The 24,489-nt window shown below is 25.3% G+C and overlaps 1 protein-coding gene across 1 annotated transcript; it reads left to right on the plus strand.

Annotated features, from left to right (window-relative positions):
* The first annotated feature begins 3,973 nt into the window (after positions 1–3,973).
* LOC112604131 lies at positions 3,974–24,105 on the plus strand. The gene is made up of 17 exons (XM_025353026.1): positions 3,974–4,039; positions 4,767–4,935; positions 5,003–5,142; positions 5,960–6,161; positions 6,234–6,392; positions 6,740–7,021; positions 8,658–8,909; positions 9,549–9,724; positions 9,809–9,961; positions 10,850–11,156; positions 13,870–14,070; positions 14,170–14,320; positions 14,951–15,179; positions 17,831–17,960; positions 18,192–18,327; positions 18,948–19,151; positions 23,291–24,105. Exons 1-17 carry the CDS (start codon positions 3,996–3,998, stop codon positions 23,893–23,895), a joined length of 3,540 nt encoding a protein of 1,179 aa, XP_025208811.1. The 5' UTR covers positions 3,974–3,995; the 3' UTR covers positions 23,896–24,105.
* The last annotated feature ends 384 nt before the right edge of the window (positions 24,106–24,489 follow it).

Below are 24,489 nucleotides of genomic sequence, written 5' to 3' on the forward strand. Positions count from 1 at the left end.
CTTTGTAAGTTAGTGTCAGTGTTCTGCATTATTAATAGATAAATAATTTAGTTAAAATATTTATATTTTTATCTTATTTAAACAAATAAATTGTCAAGATAATTTTTGGTGACGCAATTTTCAATTTTCTTATTATGTTTGTTTAAGTTTTTTTTATGTATAGGACATGTCATTTTTCTAGACTACTACTATTAGATTTTGTTTTCAAGTTCTTTCAATAACCTTTTATACATTTATTACATTTATTTTATTCAAGATATTTTTTTCTTTATTCTTAATGCTCTGTAAACACAGACTATAAACGTATTAACTAGTATAAAAATTGAAACTCGTTTAAATATTTATATTAATAGCAAAAATACTATAGTAAATATAAACGTATTTTTTTAAATCATCTAATTTTTATCCAAGTGAACATTTCTTAATTTTTAAATTGACATAGAAATAAATAGTTATATTATTTATTTTACAATTGAAAAAAAAAATAATAAATAAGAAAAAAAACCAGTAAGAAAACACAAACACATATCTACGAAACTGTAAGATACAAAAGAATAACAGTAATCTAATGTTAATAAAATACACACTTATAAATAAAACTTTGTTTTCCAAATGTGTTATTGTTGTTACTAACTTTTTCTCAGTCCTTTAGTTTCTGGATACGATGGCATGAAAAGGTCTTTTTTACACATGTAAACATGATTATATAATAATATATAATAACCAAAATTATCAACTTAAGTAAAAAAAAAAAGACGTTTAAATTTACCATAAATTGAATTATTAATTATACAAAGAAATAGTTGTGGTCTTACTATAAAATAAATAACTAGTATAAAAATACGAATAATTACGTTTTACGTAATCCAATAAATTATGCATTCGAAAATATTAGATTAATTCGTTAAAAAAATATTTTTTATAGTTATTGGTATCATATTATCATAATTCCAATTCAATTGAAATTCCATATTAACGAAACTAATTTCACATCACAGTTAGAACAAAAAAAAAAAAAAAATGTCATTTTATTTTGTTTGGAGTGATTATAAAATTTCTCATGTACATAAAATATACAATTTTTAATTGAACAAAAATCACAAGTACATTTACTCACAAATTTAAAACCGTGGGCATTATGTTATAATTTCATAATAAATACCGTTAGTACCTATTTGTAATTTTTAATTATTATACAGAATGCAATTATTATTGTTTGTAGTGGATTTATGCTTAAACTCCATATTTTATTATTATTTATTTTTACCTCCATAATGTTCTGTATTATCTGCGTATTTAAATAAAACATTTATTTGTATACTTTACCCTTTCCTTGATATATAATTGAATATCATAATTATTTTATTTTTTCAAATATCAATTCTTTCCTGCAATATTATTTTATAAAAGACAAAAGAAACTTAACATACATCTCATTAAAATATTTTTGGGGGGGACAATATTGTTATACTCAACGTACTAAGTAGTAACTAGATAAAATTCAACTATCGTAGTTTTATTTGATATCAAGTATGAAGACTTATAAATTATAATATAAAAATATACTATATTCTTCATATAGTCTATTTATCAAGAAACATTTGCTATTACATATTTCGTTTGATCAATTGATTCAGGTATTATAAGCTATTTAACGAATTATAATAATTATTTTATGATTTGATAGTTCACAAAATTGCAAAAATATATAAATTATACCAGATAATTATTAATTTACGTATTATTTTATACCAAGACGATATTCTACATTAAACATACACTTATGTTTCAAATTAGTATTGCATAAACGATGCCTTTTAAACCAATATTTAAGTATATTTCGTCGGTATGAAAAACTCCCGATGAAAAATCGATTGTTCCAAGTGATCACATAGCTGATGAATTTTTATGATTCACCATCCCACTAAATTATTGATTTATTCTATTCATTAGAATGTCCGATACAGTTTTAAGTTTTTTAATTCTAAAGTCTACATAATAGCATAGTTTTTATTTTACAAAACCTTCGAACAAATGCAAAGATAGCCGACCATTACTGCAAATTATCAAAATTTTCTTTAAAATAATGGATGGTGAAAAATGTATTGAAATTGGGATACATATTATCATATATCTTGCTTATGTAAGGAAAACAAAAAATGGACAATTTAAAGGAAATAGTCTTGTTAAAAAAGATGACACGAAATAAAATTTAAGCGATTTAGAATTTGACTTGAAATTTTTAGGAATTTCAAACATTTATTATCGACGGACCAGTGATTTTATAATTTTATAAGAAGTTTTACTGTAAAAGTGGATATTTTGTGTGTAAACTGCTCAGGTGTGTTGAGAAAATAGGTTAAACGAAAATCTAATTTAATCCGAATTGACGCAAAACGACTTCATTTGAAAATCCAAATAATATACAATATTTTTTCTCCTACACGTACTGTATTGCTATGAATTTACAAGAAAGCAAATTATTATTTTTTAATTTTATTATATAACAATAAAAATAATTTAGAAAATTAAATTTTACCACTCTTAGTTATATATCACTTGTACGTTTGTAAACACGATTTAACCAATTTGAGCTTGTAAAACTCATGTTCAAAAATGAATTTATATAATATTATTATACTTTTTAAAAAATGCAAATTTTTGTTTCTATATAAAACACTACATTAATATTCGTCAGTCATAATGAAAAATCGACAATATTTTTATTGAAAGAAAACATTTTAAACTAAATTTTTTAAGGTTAAACAAACAATAAAACAAAAATAAAATAAACAAAACATATTTATATAATATATAAATAAAAAACCACAAACAGTTAAATGTTTTATTTCCGAACCAACAAAATGAGAATAAATTATAATTTATTATAATATATTGTTCGTTTTGAATAGTTTGCAGAAAAAAAAATAAAATAACAATAATAACGTTTTCTTTTTCTATACTTCAAATTTATGACCAAAAGTGTTTCATAACAAAAGGATGATTTATACAGTAGAAGTTTGTAAAAAAAATAGTTACATCTGATAATGTATCGTTAAATAGGCTGAAACAAACGATTATCGCTTTAATATTGTGCTATATTACATGTCCGATAAATGTCATCATATGACTCCATAATCCTACGTATTTTAATCTCTTGTACTTGGTATATGCCTCATATTGTATTTGTTCTGTGCAATATGATAGTATGTATACAAACTATGCATACTATAGGCGTATAATACAATGCAAATTTAACGGATGTCCCCAATTTTTACGATAAACTCCTATTTTACCAGCATCCTACTTCTGTTATTGTTTTAATGTAAATTATACAATTAAACATTCAAAGTATTTGCACTAGTTGTCTCTACAAAATTTGATTCGGATCTCTGAGGTTTTTTAGGAATATGAACACAACAATATATTTTTTTCAGCCTAATTTCCAAATACATGAATAAATTTTTTAAGCTGTAAGAAACCATAAGAAATTATTATGGCTTAATATACGACATGTACTTATATAATACTAACAAAATCACCTGAATTCGCCAAGAAATAAGCGAAAAAATCTAAAATACACTCCTTTTGTAAATTTTGGTTTGAATGTATCTCTGTTCGTGGGTAAATTGGTAACAGTGTTACTTGATGTATATAGACAAGTTCGATAGAAACGGGAAGTTTTCCAGCGCTCTTCATTGATAGTAAACAGAATGCGTGTAATTATTGTCGCCGTGCTCCGGAACACGTGCCACGTATCAGAAATAAGACGTAAATATATACACCACCAAGTTATAATCTCATGTCATTCGGGAAACATGCTATGATTCTATTTAAATAGAAAATTAATTTATATCAGAGTACCTACATTGACGCAAAACAAGAAAATTAAATAACTATCAATAAAATAAATAATTTTTTAATTATTAATTTATTTTTCGTTTTTTATAATTAATGTATTATTTTTTAGTTCAAAAAAACACTTGAAATTACCAATGAATTCGCACGAACCATACGATTTAAGAATAACATCAATTGTGTACGTACAATATATATTATATTATTTAACAAATATTTAAAATCATGCATGCAGTTAAAGCTCGATAATTCAAATTTTTGAGCAGTTTGAAATTCAAATTTTGAGTAAACTAATATTTCCTATAAAATACTTATATTGTAAATAATATAACAATAATTATTTAATGTTTCTAATTTTGTTAAAAATTCCAAATGTTATTTTTATTCAATTTCTAGTCACCGTGACACAACTAAATGTATAATTTTTTTTTCAAAATATTATAATGTTAGTTCTTATTTCGTCATAATATATTTTTTAGTTGTTTTAAAATCATTTACTATAAATAATTAAATATCATAAAACATAAAATATTGTGTTATGAAATCATATATTCTTTTTAACTAAAAAAAATAAAATAATTATTTAATTATCTCAATTAATACTATTTTTTATACGTATTTATACAGAATACAGATATTATATATCAATTGTAATTCAATTCTTTTGTATTTTTACTAATACAATACATAATGTTTTGAATGATTGATAATATATTCAACCTCTCAGCTTTTAAATTAATCTGTTTTTTTTTTATATTCTAAACTTTCTTTAAAATGACAGCTACTTAAATTAAATAGTCCATATTTTACGACACTTAAATATATTATTCTTAAATATGCATATGTTATTTCACTAATGTAGCATTGAATCAAATAACTAATATTATATTATTATGAAATGTATATAGACCCAAAACTGGAGATGTGCATTTTGAATTTTATTCACGTAAATCGGACCAGAAAATTGTACAAGACTTATTAAACCATATGATAGCAAATGGTTCTCTCGGATCTGGGACTGTGCCACTGGTAAAAACAGCGCTATCCTTTCAACAAGAACCATCGTTATGGTTAAATGTAATGTAGACAATTATAATTTATTTTTTAATTGATTTATGAGTTGTACTCTCATTGAATATTGTAGAAAATGGACGTGAATAAAAATCGAGATTCCATACCCGAAGGAGAACCGTTTATTATATCATGCATAGCTCAAGGACCATCAGATATGCAGTTCAAATGGTTTAAAGATGGAATCCCAATTAATACGTCAATATCAACTAGGTATATTTTATAATTGAATTTTAAATTTATTTTTTTTTTATCATTATGTGTGATTTAAGAACATGTAATTATATAAAACCTGTAGGTTTAAATTAATAATAAGAACATTAATTTAAAATAGTCCTATAGCTTATATTGACTATAATATTATAATTAATAACGATAAATATATATCAAGATAACCCAAGATACCTCAAGAAAATTAATAAACATATTTCGTTTCATAAATATATAATATTTTTCGGTTAAAAATGTCTTTATAAAATAACCAAAATAATTAATTGTAAAATAATTTTATTTTTATGTAGTATTACTACATCTATACACAAAAAGTTTAGTAGATTAGTTAAGTAGTTCTGTGTGTAAAAAAAAAAAAATTATCATGTAGGTAAACTTTAAATTACATTTTTATTTTACAGAACTTTTTGTCGTTTCGTTACTCGGGAATGCACTTCAAATTATTTTAATATTATACACACTAAACAATAATAGTCAATCATACATATAACTTTTATTTAATCCAAAAAAGTAGTATTTGTAGACTTACGATATTAGGATAGTTAATAACTAAAAGAAATCAGTTTTAGTGCATTTGCTTTTAAAATTTCAAGTTAGCAAAATGATAAAAAAAAATTTAATTTAGTTTCATAAAAATATAATTATTTGTACCTTAATCTACAAATTATAAATCATTAAGAAAAACAAAAAAACTAGAACTTATTTTACAGAGTGAAAAAATTTAAATTAATTTTATACCACTAGCAGTCAACTTTACCAAGTACAACTTTGAACAAATACATATTTTCTTATTTGTTAGAAACATTTGGACAAAAATAAAAAAGGTGGACAAACCCGATTATAAATCTTCAATGTTAGTGATCGAACACGCTGACATATTGGACTCTGGGAAATTTACATGCCAAGTGTCTGATCATTCTCACCAACAATGTCAATCAGTGGCGTTAACCGTGATCCCTCTACCCGAAGTTATAATGAAACCGTTCATAACAGTTAGACCGGTAATTTAACACACACCGTCATATTCAGTTTAATAAATCAAATTATTTATACCTACTGGTTGTTACTTACAGGGTGACAACGTGACGATTATGTGTTTCTTAAAAAATGAATTCACAAAGTTTGGAAGTACGTGGTTAGACAGTGATATGCATTTGGTGAAAATCGACAAGAACGTATACTGGGAAGATTTACACCGTGGAGGTAGCGTGCTATACGTGAAGAATATAACGGTAAGATTATAATATGAATTATGAATATGAATATTCACATTTTTAAGTACCTAGCTAGTCTTGGGGTTTTCTATCCAAATCATTCTGTTCTGTTCATATCTATAGTAAACTTGTGCTTTAAAGCGTTTATTAAAAACAATTGTAAAGTTCCTTATAGACATTCCATTTATATATATATATATATATATATATATATATATTATACAACGCAGTATTAATATATTCCCACAACAATGGGTTTAAAATCTAGATTTATCTCTAATGTATAATAAATATTTAAAAAAAAACGACTATGAGGTATTTATTCTACGATTTTCTAATGTCGCGTACGTGTGCGCATTTAACAGTCGTCAGCCGAGTATAGATGCGAAGCTTCTAACCGGGCAGGCAGGCGTGATGCCACTGTGTACGTAGATGTCCTCAACACGAACGTGATGGCACATTGTGCTGCGGATGGCGTGTGGCCGATGACCGGTGCTGGGAAATCGGCGTCCTCGGAATGTCCGAAAAATAGGTCAACCAACTACGCATCGCGTACGTGCGTGCTGACAGCCGCCAATCGAACCGAGTGGCAAAAGGCCGACTATTCAGGGTGCGCGCCAGATGACCTGAACAAAATTACCATGAACGTAAGTATCATTGTATATAGCCCGTTCATAAGATATATTATTAAACAGTCTAATCGTTCTATCGCGAACCAGTCAATATCTTAGAAGGTACAAGAAGTTTTTTGTTTTTAGTTTTGTGATAAAAATTCACTCATTTTTGTAGATAAATGTAAAAACAGTAAATTCAAAAGGTTAATATTTCTTAAACTTGATAATGGCTCACCAAATCTACAATGAACAAGTACCAAAATATGATAAATTGTATAAATGCCCGTGTCTCATATCATATGTGTAATAAATAATAAATAGCAACACACTAATATTATATAAAATACACGTAAGCACAGAATACATGAGTTCTGTGCAAAATTTATAATATTAACATAACCTTCAATATCATAATAATGATAATATTGATATATGTGTTATAATGTTTCTTAGGAATTATTATTATATAATAAATGTTTTTGTGGCGATAATAGATCGTAGTGTTTGAATATGTATACAGGCGAAAACTTAAGCCCAGTGTTAAGTTGATAAGTATAATTTATTATATGTATTTACAAGAACAGACCTGGCCTTTAGTAAATACCATTATAATATAACAATTTATTACTATCACTGTCAAATCGAAACTGAGCTACAAAGTGTTTTGTCATGTTGTCAACGAGTACGATTCTTTTGTTACCTAGAATCTGTATGCAACGACTGAGAATATTAATACATGATATTTATGTTTTGTAAGAAGATATCATCAAATGTATTCCTAACCTAATCTAATGCGTATTATCTAATGTATTATTGTAATCTTTGGATAGTAGAGTACCTAATCTGCCAACTCATAACGCTGTGTACCCTAGCCATTTCATTATTGATATTCATGAGAGAGAAAAACTCATCATTCTGAGCTCATAGACTAAAAAGTAAAAATGGCTCTTGCTACAATGTATATAGTATGCATACAGAATATGTAGATATTTCACGCAATTTATTGTTTTATTACGTATGTTAGAATATCTAATTAGAATAGGTTTTTTTTTATTATAACTTTTTATTCAAAATCAAATATCATTTATCGCGTTCTTTTCGAAAGCACGCACTATCTATTTATCTGATTTCTGAATAATTAGTCACCTACATATTTAATCATAAGATAAAGTTGACTTGTATCTTTTATGTGGATTTACATATAAATATAGCTTTATGTAAATGGATACAACGACCGCTCAGCAAAGACCAAGTTCCTGGGATTTTCGGTTTAATTAAAAAACTATTCAATAAATGAACACTATACGCTTTTACACTTTTACATAAACTCTGTTTTTATAATAAAACTGACAAAAACAAAAATATATAAACACAAACACAAACAAATAAATAAAAACGTGCACCAGACGCGTGCGATACCCACGACGCCGCCACTGACGTTGCATGTCACATTTCTGGAAAACCTTTCAACGACACACTTTCTGTTTCCTTTTTATTGTTAAATCATAACACATAAACACTATGTTGTTCACACCGTTAACACTATATTAAGATATATACTATATATACACCTACGATACACAGCACCGTTATGTACTATTTAAAATGTTTACATCAGTTATAATAGTTATGCGAATTTCAAACGGATTCATACACAATTAATTTTCAGTTTCGTAAAAAAACGTTGGGTTATGATAAGATCAACGTGACGGCTGCGAAAACATTGAGTTCTCTGTACAGTGAACTTCACACCATCGCCAAATGGTACCCGGGCGAGGGTGAACCTATCATTGATTTCCTTGTGTCCGTTACGTCGTACCTACAAAAATCGTACGATTTGGCAGACCTAAACCAAACGTCTGATAGTTTTGACAACATACTCAGTATGCTGTTGGAAAACGGTTCGGTGGTTAATGAAAAGGTAAGTATTTATGTATTTTATTTCTTTGATCTCTGTGGATCTTAATACTGAACATAGTATTATATAATTAATTTTAGGGATTTTTCAAACATGAATAAAAATGAATAGCATTTAATTAAGAGATTTTTCCCTGACCATTTTAATTGCCATTCTAACCAGATAAATTTAAATTATGTTATGATTTCGACTTGTAATGCCTACCTAAGTTACCGCTAGCAACTGTAATCACAATACAATTACGTTGCCTGACCAATTTCGCATTATTGTTTCTTAATTGCCCATAGGAACCGATTAAGAAAATAGTTGCATTACCATAGCAGCTGATAAAATATCAGATTCACAATCTAGACACAATTTTTTTTTCATGATCAGATTTTTTGTGAGGTTATCACTAGTAACTGATGAATCAATGGTGACGGTTAAAAAAATTACGTGGGGCCCCATAGCAACCTTGTAGATCCATTTTTTTTTTTTTTTTTTAATCATAATTTTAAAAACATAATAATTTATGATTCAACGTTTTTTCTTAAATCGAACAAACTATTGAGTAACAGCAACGTTTTTTTTTTTTTTTACAAATAACATATATATTTGGAATTCATATTTAATATATAAATATTTTTTTTTTTTATCTTACAGAAAATCTTTCAACTTCTGGATATGATCGAAACGTGGACGCTATTGAAAGCGTTTTACTTGTTCACCAACATAGAAACTAAACAATATACCAACCAGATCGAAAATATATATGTGGCGTCAGCCTCAGAAATAGTAAAAAATGATAGTAAAAATATAACACACAGGTTTTACGACAAGTACATAAGACTAATTTTTATAACTATGTTTTTTTTTTTTTTAATCACTTATTACAGCCTCTTTATTTCAAACACCTTTTTTAGGCAAATCATTAGGTCCTCACAACAACCAAAAGTAATCGTTTCCATGTGTGATATTCAAATTGACAAATGGATTAACAAATCTTTCAATGTAGGAGTCATAACATTTAAAAATCTATCGGAGATTTTTCCAAAAAAATATTATATTAGTAAGAGGTAAACAAAAATGAGATCATTTATTACGATATTGTTTAATAACTATATATATTATATATATTATATATCATTTTTATATAGAGCTAAAAGAATTAGGATATTTTTAAATATTGTGTGCAGTTATTAATAGTGACTTAAATCGTAGTCAACGAGATTAAAAAAAATACATTTCCTTTTGAAGTTTTCATTTTATTTTCAAATGTATTAAATTATGATGGCATACTTTATCTAATTTATTAGTTTTCTATTTATATACTCGTATTTAAATATTTTTTATTTATTATTATTATTATTATTCATTATTTTTTTTTTTTTTAACTAAACTCAGAGAATTGCGTTTTTACTTATAATTGTATATTGTTATGATATTTATATATAAAAAAAAAAAAAAATCTGAAACAAAATCTATATTGACATTAACTGTTTATGTATTCTTGACTCTTATTTATATTTAATAATACTTTAATTTTGTACGCATCATAAGTCGCATTCGATGATTAGCATTAGTAATATATATTAAATAAAACCGTTTCTATTTATTGAATTTGAAATGTTTGAATAAAGAAAAATAATAAGTTAACGAATAGTGTCAAAGCTATGGTTTGTCGAAAAAATCTTAAATTCACGGCAACCAGCTAGGATGTTTTAAAATTTCCATTCTATGGTGATATTTAATATATGAAATATAGGGTTTTTTGGATGATCTAGACTTTATTTATCCAATTGCACGATAGTTGACCTGTAAAAGTGGTTAATAAAAAGTATAACGGGTATGGAAAAAATAATTGCTTTGAATAATTTTAACTTTTAAGTATATCATGATACCACTTGCAAAATTTAAATCGGTTATAAAATGTCAATTTAATACTGATATTTGTTGATTTTTAGCAAAGACGGCGAGATCGAGTACAACGTGATGACGCCACTGGTGTCGGTCACTGTGGCGCAGGATGGACAACGGATCCACAAACACTGGCCGACCATTGTGACGGAGTTGGAGTTCAACCTTACGTTGCCGTGGGTAGTAAACGGAACATGGAATGTAACATGTGTAACCACGACCAAGCTCACCGATCATCAGTGGGACCTGTCGTCCTGTCGGGTAGTGAACGCCTGGTTACCATCGACCAACGTTACCCGTTGCCACTGCCCATCAGCCGGTTTGTTCACAGTACTCGCAAGAGTGGTGCCCCTGGTCAGTATATGATTAACATAATAATACAAATACACGGCACATGTAGTTGGATAAATAAATATAAAAAATTAATACTTAAGCATAGGAAATGTAACCGATGTCGACAACACACTGTCTTCAATTCCAATCAGTCGATTGGTACCCTGAACAATTAAGTCTAATATGTGAAATTGAAAAAGTGCAACGACGTTTTCTTCTCTTTGTTATACAAACAATCAATTTTGACGGTCATCTGATTTCTGAAACAACACGAATTCATTTAAATAAAAACGCAATTTTATTGATATACTTTCTGTGTATATCATTTTTTTGAATAGCCACATAGACAATCCAAATTTATTTCAAAATTTTTTATTATCTTTGCATATAAACACAAGTCAATACTCATAGTTATCGTTATTTTTACATCGAACCACAAATAAAATCATTGTTTTGTTTAGTTCTAAATTATCGAATCATTAATTATTGTTAAGATTCAAATAATTTTGATTTATTTTTAGATAATAATTAATAAGTAAAAATTAAAACATTGTTCTCCTATGATATACATAGTATTAAATAACTAACTTTTATCTCATATTATGTACATAATTCGATATAAATTACACTATTGTAATCATGCTTCTCTGTGGGCGTAAATTATTTAATAAATAAAATAAATTTATAATACCATTAGAAAATATAAACTACAGCACCAGTCATTGGATTTAATATAAAATTGCCGCAAACACTTAAGTCGTAAAACAGCACTAATGCTGGGCTAGACAGGGTTCGCCTACCGAATAGTTATCGAGTCGTTAGTTATATGGAATACAAATAGAGGTTTATTACAGATGAGTATCAACCTATATAATATATTTGTATGAAAATTATTTAATTGTATATTATTTTTATTTTTATTTTTTTGGTTTTTTGAAATTACTTATTAAGTTATAACCATCCTGTGATATTAACATTAACTCAAATATCTGTAATTATATTTATAAATGTAATGCCTATTATATAGAATGTCACTTACTAATCAAATAAAATTTATATTTTTTTAAAATCCATAGATTTAATGCATTAAATACAAATACACCCTGTTGAGTGAAAGCATATAAAATAATAAACAAATATTTATGAAAAGCTATATATGGATTTCTGCAAAATCCACTAAGATTCTTCTATCTCATACTATTATTATGGAAAACCATTTACTGACAAATTTAATAATGCTGTTAAAAAAAAAAAAAAAAAAATTAAAATTCTTTTACCATACATACTTCAATGCCGCTATTGTTACACTTAACATTAAACGAAAACTTAAAAAAAAAATACATTAATGAAAAAAAAATTTTTCTTTTCTTTTATTCAATTAAATTCGCGGTAACATTTGTGGTATTAACTTTTAAAAACTCGTCATCTCAATGATTATTGAAATTCCACTGAAATGAAAAAAATGAAAAAACACAAGTTATATACTTTTATACACGTTCTTAGAATATATTATATAGATATTAAGCTTTAGAGTACACACACATATAAATGTATATATATATATATAAGGGCCATCAACTTTGGGCCAACTCTTAGAAAAGCTTTAATAATGTTAGTTACATACATTCATATTTTATGCGGGATCATAATATTACACTGTAGAATAAACAATAATACATCTCATGATTATTAGTTACTATTAACATTTATTCGTTGTCACTCATCAAAACTGTTATTTTAAAGTTATAGCTATTAACTTTGGTTTCCACAATAATTCAATACAAAACTAAAAATACTGTTTTTATTTTTTCATATTTATCAAGTTTTTTTTTTAATTGTATATTTACAAGTATAACAACATAGATAAAACTGAATTAAAACAAGACCTAAAAGACAATTCCATTTTAAATGAGATGTATGGTATTTATACTATTAAACGTTTACATTACCTATAATATAAAGATAAATACTTAAAAAATAACTCAGGAATTGTTTGATATTTTGCTATTTAAACTATTTTGCTTTATGAAAATAAAAATACTATATAGTCATAAATTACGAAATGTTTGATTTGGTAAAAAAAAAAAAACAACATATAAACAGAAACAAATATTATTCTGTGGCTTAGCGTGACGCGTTGGCTGCTACCAATCGCGGAATGCGACTGAAAGTAAGTAACGGCCACAGCTACTAGCTCCCGGATGGGTGACCACTCGGGATCATAATGGTTAAAAACCTTGCCACACATACACGTGTTTGCTATCAACCGTAACAACCGTAAAAATACAACCTACCATACCAACCTTATCCCTTACCGTATTTCATAACCCCTACAAACAACTAATGGTCCTAGTTGCCGGGCTTAAGTTCAATAAAAAAAAAAAAAAAAAAAACATTATTCTTAAAATAATATTAGAAATATTATAATAATAAATATTTTTTTATTTTTAAAATGAACAAATACATATCTTACATTTTTAATATGAAGAAATATTACATCAAATGAGCGAGTATAGAAAATTATCAACAATAATTTCTCAATAAATCCATGATTAATGCTACACATAATCAAAAATTATGTGCATAACCTAAATAATATTAAATATAACTTACATTACACTATACCTTTAGTTCTGTCAAAGTAAACGTCCTTGTATTCCACATTTGATTCAAAATGGTTTAAAATGTAATTGAATAATGTTTGCATTTTTATTTTATTTGTTTTCATACTTAGGACGAAGGAGGTCAAAGTATTTCAAAACAAGATGTGGTTATTGTGTTTGGGTGTGCTTGTTGCCTGGTGCAATCGACAATGTCTCTGATGCTGCTGGTCACTCAATGGGTTAAGCACCCGACGTGCATTGTGTACTTAAAGATACAGCTGTGTTTCGCAATTATAATCCAGATGTGCATGTTTCTGTACGCAACGAAAAATGTAAAAAATCGCCTTTATAATTATAATTTTAATCATTGTTTTTATTTTCAAGACATTCTATTTTGAACATGCTTAATTACAACAACTTGCCATTTTCAGAACGACTATGGATATTTTTCGCTGTACTTGCAAATAGTGACCATAATAGAAATAACATCGCACTTGAGTCAGTTGCTCATCGTCTATACAGAGATAATTAGTTTTCCACAGTTTTCCAGTATTAAACTACCAATTATTGGCGTAGCGACAAGTGAGGATAATTTATCTATTAATAACAAGCGAGATGTTTTTTTTTTTTTATGTTTTCCAATCGGTGATAAATCCTAAATCTTAAATAATTAAAATACTACGTTATCCATTTAATTGGCGTTTTATCAATAACCATTAACGTGTTTCATAATATTTTTCATTATTTATTTTTTCTCTGCAATGAAAAAAAAATTAAAATTGATGGACTCTGAAACAATTTTGTAGATTTTAAATTTTTATATTATATTATTTCCTACATTTATAAAAACATATTAATACTTAAGAAATAAATATATTTTTATAAAATATGATTAAAACATAAGCATATATATAATATATATATATATATATATTATATACCGATAATAAGTTACAGAAGGAACAAATGATTTGTAATTAGGCAATTTTAATTTCAAATTTCTCTCAGTCGAAATTGTACAACAAACAATCATAATTTAAATTTTCAAATAAAATTGGATCTTTTGGTTTTATATAACATGTTCATACAAAATTTTTTTATAATCATTATTTTATTTGTCAACATAGATACGAATTAATCTTCTAGGTTCTTTTCTTCAGATACATTTATTTTTTGACTAATATACTTATGACATTTTTTTAATATTTTCAGCTGCACCCGTGTTATTTGTTCTCAGTATTATGTTAAGTCTGAATATTATTGGTGCAAAACCTATTCGGCCATGGTGGTCATGGGAGAACTCTGCATTTATCTACATTTATTTCATAATCTTTATACTTCTCATGATTATGTATTTATCAGTATTAACAATCACCATCCCCAAATTGAAATTTATAAAGCAAAAACTTCAACGAAACACACCAACCAGCATGAAAAAAAGGTAAGACCTTCTAATCTACTGCTTTGTTACGCATTTTTCAGTAATTTTATTCATCAAGTTTACCTTTTCCACATAACGCATTTACTTTCACTTAACGACTTAAGTGATGATTTTCACAAGTCAGATTTAATTAGAATGGTACGCATTATTGTAACCATTTATTTTAACAAACTTATAAATACTGATGAGTCATTTCAAAACTATTTGTGTCTGATAATTTATATAATGGATTAAATGAATGTTGTGAATTTCATCAAAAATTAGAAGGCAAAAATAGGTATTATTGTGTTAATAATAATAAATAAGTAAATTATTTATCTTTTTACACGAAATATAAATTATATATAATATATATTTATGCATAGCTAAAAGTATACACGCATAGTTTTTATTTATAAGATTATATTCTAATAAATACAATATACACATTTTTGTGTATAATAAGTAACATTCTAAATATGACCATACAGAAATTTAATACAATAAAATTGTTTGAAAAATATATTATCAAAGCGACTGTTTAGGTTTATTAAGTTTTTATCCCATATCGTTTTAATTTTATATTTTAACCATATTTTTGTAAACATTAAAATAATAATTATTAATTTAACTAATTTTATATTTTAACGAATTTATTGAAGTAATACACATAAAAGTGTTTTAAAAAATTATTCTACAATAATTTTTCATCTTCTAGTAAATCGTGAGTGATATTCCAAAATAAATACTACAATGCATTCAATACAAAATATATAAAAACAATTCCAATTACGAGTATATAATTAAATTTTTTTCAACAGAGTTGTATAAACCCGAATAGTTATTCTATTGCATTAGTTAAATATTAAAAAAAAAAAAAAAATTAGAATAACTATATATTGTCTATTATCCACACGATTATTAAAATTAAACTGCTAGTAGTTAAGTATCGATGTAGTGGAAGAAGTATATTTACATATTTTATTGCAATTACAAATCAATGAATTTAAAAATTTTTATTTTTTATAATTTTGATTATTTATGAAGATTGACTAATAAAAGTGGAATAAAAAAAAAAATTAAGAATCTATTTATTTATATACTAACAAACAACTTCAAAATAATTTAGTATTATTATTGGTTTTATAATATTTTCAATTTCGTTCATATTCAAAATAAATACATAATTTTGTTATGACAAAAAGAAAGTTGTTAATCAACTGGAAGTTAAGAACCTATTTTGAGATTTGTATGAAAAAATTGTAAAATCCTTAAAACTTTTTATTAGTTTACAGCAGAGCTTGCAAACATTATAATAACATTAAGTTTACATTTGACAAAAAAGATTAAAATTTGTGAACGTAATTATAACGAAAAACGATAAACATAAATAATTAAATATCACAAAACACAATATATCATCAAACAAAACATAATGAACGTTATGTATAATATATCATTAAAAGAAACAATTAATTTCTAAATATTTAATAGTTATAAATTATAAAACAAATTAAAAATTGTAATTTTGAATAACGATAAACTCTACATTTTGTATAATGTTTTCATTGTAAATAACATAAAACAATTTTTTTTCAAATGCAAGCCCTGATTTACAGTACAACAAAACAATTTTGATACATTTTAAGAAAATATAAGTTTAAATAAAACGTAAAAAACAAAATGTAAGAATTATTAAGTATCATCATAAAAATGTCATATAACAATACAATTGAAAATACCTACTTTAAAAATGTAATTAATATAATACAGGGATGACCAACATGATATGTACTCGATCCCTATAGATAACAATTATAATACCAAGTGCCAAAATATTTATATATACATTTTATATTTTTTTTTTTTTTTTAAGTTTTTATAAATATATACAAAACATTAAAATTCATGATAATGTACATTTTGATTTTATAAATAAGACGCGAGTCGTATCTGACTATAGCGAGAGCCGCAAGTTGGCTACCCCTGGTAATTACTAATGTTGAATATTTGCTCATAGAAAAATTAAATAAATATTTTAAATAATAATATATTTGTCTGGTATTTAATAATTATATGTATTATTAAATTGTATAATGTATTTAATTATAATTGTGAATGATCTTTAACTATAATAAATTATAGTTAGTCATCAAAAAAAAAAAAAAAAAAATGACTTTTCATATCCAACTTATGTAATTTCAAGTACTAGCAATAATGTATTAATAATTTAAAGTTAAAATACCTTGATTCAGTTACTTTATATAAAATATATCAGAAAATAATTTCATAAAATTTAAATTAATATTTTTCAATTAATGTTGATTCATAACATGAGTTTAAAAAAAAACTATTTTACTTAGACAATATGTGTGGAGGAAACTGTTTGATGTTTCAATGTTAGTTAAACGGACGCGCTTTCCCTTCATAGATTCTTCGTAAAAATTTTAAACAAAACTTTATGAATGTAACATGAGACACACGCTGCATAATATCACCATTTTATAACTCAAAGAAGAAAGTTTTTAATACATTCTTCTGTAGCCTTTCAAAACGCATTTAATTACATTTAGAATATATAAACTGCAAAATCCTTTATTTTTACCAAATATATTTTACTTTGAAGCACGTTTATTTAACAATATATTTTTATTTAATATGTTTACACTTAGAATGGGACTTATAATCAGATCAATAGCTATTCTGTTAACCGTCATAGTAACAATTGTTTCCAGTATCCTGCACATAATCTACATGGGAGATTTCACTAAATATTTTTTCAGTTCATCATGTGGCATACAAGTAAGTGAACTCCGCGTAAGAACTTGATCTTTCATTATAAATCTGCATACATCCAATGTACATAACGTTGTCTGCTCGTCTTGGATTATAGAATATTTATATTTACGAATTAATTTTTTTTTTTTTTTTTTTTTAACCAAAAGATTAAGCATTAAAAATAAATATTTTTTTTTACTTTATTATATATTTATTTTATAACCAATTCTAACTATTCTTGTGTACCTAATTTAGGGTTTCGTTGTATTATATTGCTATGTTTTGCACTCGGAAGATCCTTTTGACTTGAAAACTGTTTACCGATCGAAATCATCACCACCACAATCATTCGATGATAACCATTCGGATTCTGCTGGTAGTCCATTAAATCGTGAGTACAAATTTTGATTACCAACACAGATTGGAAAGAAAAATAAACTTAATTTAAAAAATTAATAGTAAGATTTATTTAACGGCACATGGTTAAAACTCTGTTGATAGTTAAGTTTGATTCATGATGTGAAAACATACAAGGAATTTGAATAAAATATACTTCACAAATTTTTTTTTTTTTTTTTTAATGATAAGGATCGTTAATGCTTATAATAAATCTTTTTACATTTAATATTCAACGATTTAAATAAAATATTTTTGAGTAAAATAAATCGGAAAACGTTTGATGTAAATATTATAACTTTCTTTAAAATCACCTTGTTGCGTATATTGTGATCAATTCAAATATATTATTGTTGAACTTCACATAAACAATAGGTTTATATAAATGTATATTATAATTTAATATAACATAAACAGTGATGTGAACAGAACAAGTAACGGTGATGAATATTGAATAAACTTTATTTAAATTTTAAATAATAGATCTGTAGTTTATAACATGGTAAAAAGAAAATGTCCACATTTAAATGAACAGCTCATAATAATATTATTTTTTATATTAATAATACTAATAATATTGAATTATTTCGTATAATAAAATTTTTTAAATTTCAGATTTTTCTAAAAACACTGTAGATTACGAGATAAAACAATCAATAAAAAGTGATATCCTGGAAATAACAGATAACCCGCAAGAGTATTTCATCACACAAGAAAAACCAGTATCGATTGTCAGCAACCTTACTAGCTCATTGAAAAAACTTGATAATAATACCGAGCCAAAAAAATCTGTGACATTTCGCCATGACTTAATTACAGGTAAAATATAATTACTTTATGTGTCCCGAATACGATTAAAAACGTGAATACGTATTGAAGTAATTTACATTTTACATTTTATATTATTTTAGTAAAAAAAAAAAATCAAACGTAAATAGTAAGCCATATTTTATTTTTTCATGAAAATAAATATACAATACAATAAGCATAAATGAGTAAAATTACATACAGCTTATAGACATGAGGGAAAAGCCATCCATTAATGTTAATTTGATGTGAATTTATAGATATTGCGATTTATATTAATTATTATTCTCGGTCTTCATATTATGTAGGCGAGTAATTATCTATATAATTATAAAGACTTTTGATGTTCTAAAAAGGATCAATAATGATTTAGAAGTTAAACCTAATTCAACCAAAGAAATTTAAATTCTGGATGTTTTAAACCAACAAGAATATTGTAGGTATTATTTCATGGATTAACATAAAATATTTGCGATTTAACACACCTAAAACCCAATTTTTGCTATAACTGCTTGGATTTCAGTGGTGTCTGCTATTGGGTGTAGTTTCTAATTACTATTCAGTAGGGTTTTTTCTTTTACATTTGATATGTGAAAAATAAAATTAGGCATGTCAAATGTTTAAATAGAGAATAATTAATCTGTAGGATTTTACAAAAATCTACTAGAGTAAAGTATTTTGGATTTTTTTGTTTGAATTTTAAGAGTTTTATGGTTGACTTCAATGAAAAGGTTTTATATCCCACAAGAACTATAACTTACAAAATCTTTTTCATTTTTAACTTTTATAGCAGAGATAAATAAGTGATCTTTTATTGGGAGTTATTAAGTTATATTTAACTAAACTGAAAGATACTTGATATATTTCTTTTTACAATCTGTTATAACCAGCTATCTTTATTGTGACCATTCATAGTTCTTAGAGATATTTATATTATTTTTTGAAGGGAGGTTTAAACCAGAAGTATTAATTGTAGGTTTATTAAAGCAAGCATTGTATTTAATAGTGGTGTCAATTATTTTTATTATTTGATTTTGGTTTCTTATTTCATTTTTAAGACAGTGACATATTGTTCAAATCTCGGACAAAGCTTACAGGTCACTATATGGCATTCATAAAAACTCAACGACTGTAAACTAATAGCATTTATTAATATTATTCATAAAATAAATCAATATTTACGTTTTACAAAAAGAAAATAAAATAAAACAAAACGTGTTTATGAGTTTAAAATTGTGTAATAGTAATAGATTTGGTGTTTTAATTTTTCTTAACAAATTAAATTAATATAATATACAGTTAACAAAAACTTTTTGAATTATATGGGTTGACAGAAAAGCACATACTCTGTGTATGACTGATCGCGTAGTTCTAACTCCTGGTGGTTAAAATCAAAATTTTCTGTTATGTATAAAATCGTACTAAAGATTATCTTCTTAAACTGTGTAAAAAAAAAATTCGTTAATTCTCCAAAAATTGAATTATCGTTCGGATTATCCCGGTACGTGAATTTAATCTAGTTAATTTTCTTCATTTAATCTCTTTACATTAAAGGTATTATTATGTTAGAATCCGGGATCATAATTTTAGTAGAAAAATAACTACAATAAATTAAAAGAAATATTTAATTTTATGTAAAAATATATTATTATGTTTATTCTAGGGTCTTATTGTTTTTAATGTAGTTTTTTTTTTTTTTTTTTAATGAATATTATTTATTTAAAAAAAAAAAAATGAATAATACAATTGATATAGTTTCTATAAATAATATAATCTTATTTTTATGTTATATATTATTTTTTAGTAAAACAATACTAGATTTATAATTATTTATATTCTATTTATTATTTTATAAAATAGTATTAAACAACATAATAGTATATTTCTGTAATTGTTTGTTAATCGTTCATAACTTATCTAATTAATACATTTTAAAAGAAATTTCGAGCAATTAAAATTAGTAAGATTTTTTAAATATTTTTTTTAATTAATGTTATAAATCAAATGAGAATAACAAATATATACTCCAACAAGGCATCATTTAATTATTATTATTTTTAATTTTAATACTATTCAACTACAGATTGATGGTACTATAAAATAATATACAAAATATACCACCACTCAAATTTATAATTATTTGATAAATGTGCCACATAATATCATCCTTAACATTTTTCATAGTAATATATTCAATACAAACTTTGATTTTTTTTAATTATTCATATCATTCTATTCAAATAGTATGGTACATAATAAAATAATGTGAATATAGTTTAAAAATATTATACGATTTCTAATAAGATATATATTTAAATTACTATTTAAATCAATAGTGTACTTATAAATAAAGTAAAATTAACTATTATTGTAAGCTGAACTATTGTAGTGTTAATATAACAAAAAAAGAAAGTTTTCCTAAGCTCTTAAGCTTAATTTGTTTTATTACGACTTGCAATCATTTTTGATGTTATAATTATACTTGTATATAGTATACTTATATAATATAATAAATATACATAATAAAATAACAAAAACTTTATTTCATCTTATAATACTTAATACATGAAACATATCTAGTGAATGAAAATATCTTAACGATAAAGACAAATACTTATATCTGAAGCCATTATTTTCTTATGCACATTCAATTTGATCTAATAACTTATCGTATTAAATTTATATTCTTAAAAATTTTAAACTTATTTAGGTATTTAATATAGATAGAATATTAAAATATTTTATATTATACTATATTATGATTACGTAATCTTTGAGAAATATCACATATCATTTTTTTTTTTTTTTGTACAAAACGTAGTAACTTTGTTGTATAATATAATAAATACAAGTTATATAATCTAACTTATCATAAATATATATATATTTATGTTTATAACTTTGAAAGATAACAGAATATTGATAGTCATTGTGCTACTAAATTATATTGATGCTTAAAGTTATGATAGAACTATTCCGTTAATGTACTGATTCGTTGGTATTATATATTATGTCTTCAATTAAGTTTTTAAATAATATAATTTAAACACATCTTTGTACAATTTGCTACCGTTTAAAACATTTTCTTCATAATGTTTATGCCTTGTAATATATTTATAAATTATTCTATTATTTATTTATTTTTTTTTTTTTTTTTTGTTAGTCAGTGTTTTTCTTATTAAAAGTGTTTGGTGCTTAAGTAACTATTTTTTATATGTTATCCCTTACAGTTTAAATTACGGAATATTTAATTTGATTTTAAATGATTATATTTAATTTTCATATGAAAATTATGTCAATCCAAAAATTTGTAAATAACATCTTTAACTATAAAAAAAAAAAAAAAATTATTTCTTTAACTATAAAAAAAAAAAAAAATTATTTCTTTAAACTAAATTTCTGTTTTCTCTGTTTTTGAGTAGATATTTTCTAGTGACTACTACGTCTCAGATTATTTAAACGATGTGTCTTGTTCTAAGTTTTCTCTTCATTTAATTTACAACTGTTTGTAAGTAGTTTTCTAGGACAATGAAAATAATTAGATCATCAGAAAATTAGAGCATTGTAATAAAGGTTCTTGCTTTTATGCCGATTACATTTTGATCTAAATAAAATTTAATATTATTTATTGCTTACTAAGTGTGTAAGTTAAATAATAGGTACATGTAAGTCTAACTCTGTTTCACATATTTTTAGACTATTAGGATCAATTTTTTTAATCTTCATATGGTCTTGTATAATAATTTCTTATTGATACGTATTTATTTTTCATTACTCCCAAGTAGGAACTATTCTTAATTATTTGGAGTTCAACTTAGCCAGAGTACATTAATGCTTATAGGTACAACTAAAAATCCTTTAAAACGTTTTTATAATCAATATAAATATTACTAAAATATTATTTCAAAACATTTTTCATATATTTTACAACTTTTAGAAACCGATTTATTGTGGTCTCAGATATCAGATTTAAGTCATTTCATGTCTATTTTCTTGCAATATTCTGATTTACTTATTATAATACGCTTATATAAAGGTACATAACCGATATATGTATTACTATTATATTGACATACATTTGACGATTTACCTATATACATTATACATTTATAAAAAACTGCATCGATCATGTTTTCTGTTTTACAATGTAGGGTGTCACGAAAAATCATCCGATGACCACGACACTGACAGTGGTTGTGGTGATTACTGTGGCAATGGAGACAAGAGTTGTTGTTCATACCAAAACAACAATCGGTCACCATTATTGGATACGACGGTTGCTGATCCTGCAGACGTAGTGGACGACTGGCAGCCGGTGGAATTCTTAGATGCCTCACAGCCGACTTCGATGCCACCACTACCGGCCGGAAGCGACACTTCTATCCGGTGCGTGGTGCAACCACCACCTGACATGTTGGCCACGCACGTGTGCGTTGAAGTCGGCCTGGTCAAACAGCATACCACTATTGCGGATGACTCCCCGACGATCGTCGTCTGTAGTGTGGACGTGGAACCATGCCGGCAGCCCCATATGCTATTTATGTCTGGAATGACTGATAAATCGTCTTCAACTGCACCTGAACGGTCTGATGGCTCTGCTGGTGATAGTAACGATGATGACGTTCTAGACCGAATATCACAAGACTTGGACTATCTGCTAAACCGCAAAAACGTTATGAACTCGAATTTAGTTGATTCAGATGGCGATGGTGATGCTAATTGCAACCATAAAAATAAAATCAAAGACCTGACCTAATTCTAAGACATAATATTCTATTCAAAGGCTTTGAAGAAACTCTAAACGCCAATACAAACTATGTATATTCGATCACACCCCAGTACCCACCGAATCACACTCGCCGAACGGTGAACACGTTTTTGGTTACCGTTTTCCTCGAATTTATATTAATTTACATATGATTATTATTTATACGTTAAATAATAACTATTTACATTTTTTTTTCTTTTTTATATTACAAATTATATATTTATTTAAATAATATTTGTACACGATATTATATCATCGTTACATTATTAATACGTTCGTTATCGAAAACATTATTACTATTATTATTATGATTATTATTGTAATTTTGATTATCATAAGATTGTAATTTTTAAGTGTTTTGTGTACATGTAAAAATATTATCATTATTATTTTTACTATTTTTTTTTTTTTTTTTTAAGGATTGTCGTAATACCATACACGATGATTTTCGATTTTTAAAACAAATTGTTATAAAATTAATTTGTCATTCATACTTCATAATATACCATTTATAAGCTGCAGTAAAATATACATAAATGATTCATATAATATTATTGTGATATATATATATTACTATTATTA

Source organism: Melanaphis sacchari, unplaced genomic scaffold, assembly GCF_002803265.2.
Source record: "Melanaphis sacchari strain LSU unplaced genomic scaffold, SCAv2.0 Contig11_pilon_pilon, whole genome shotgun sequence".
Classification (NCBI taxonomy): Eukaryota; Metazoa; Arthropoda; class Insecta; order Hemiptera; family Aphididae; genus Melanaphis; species Melanaphis sacchari.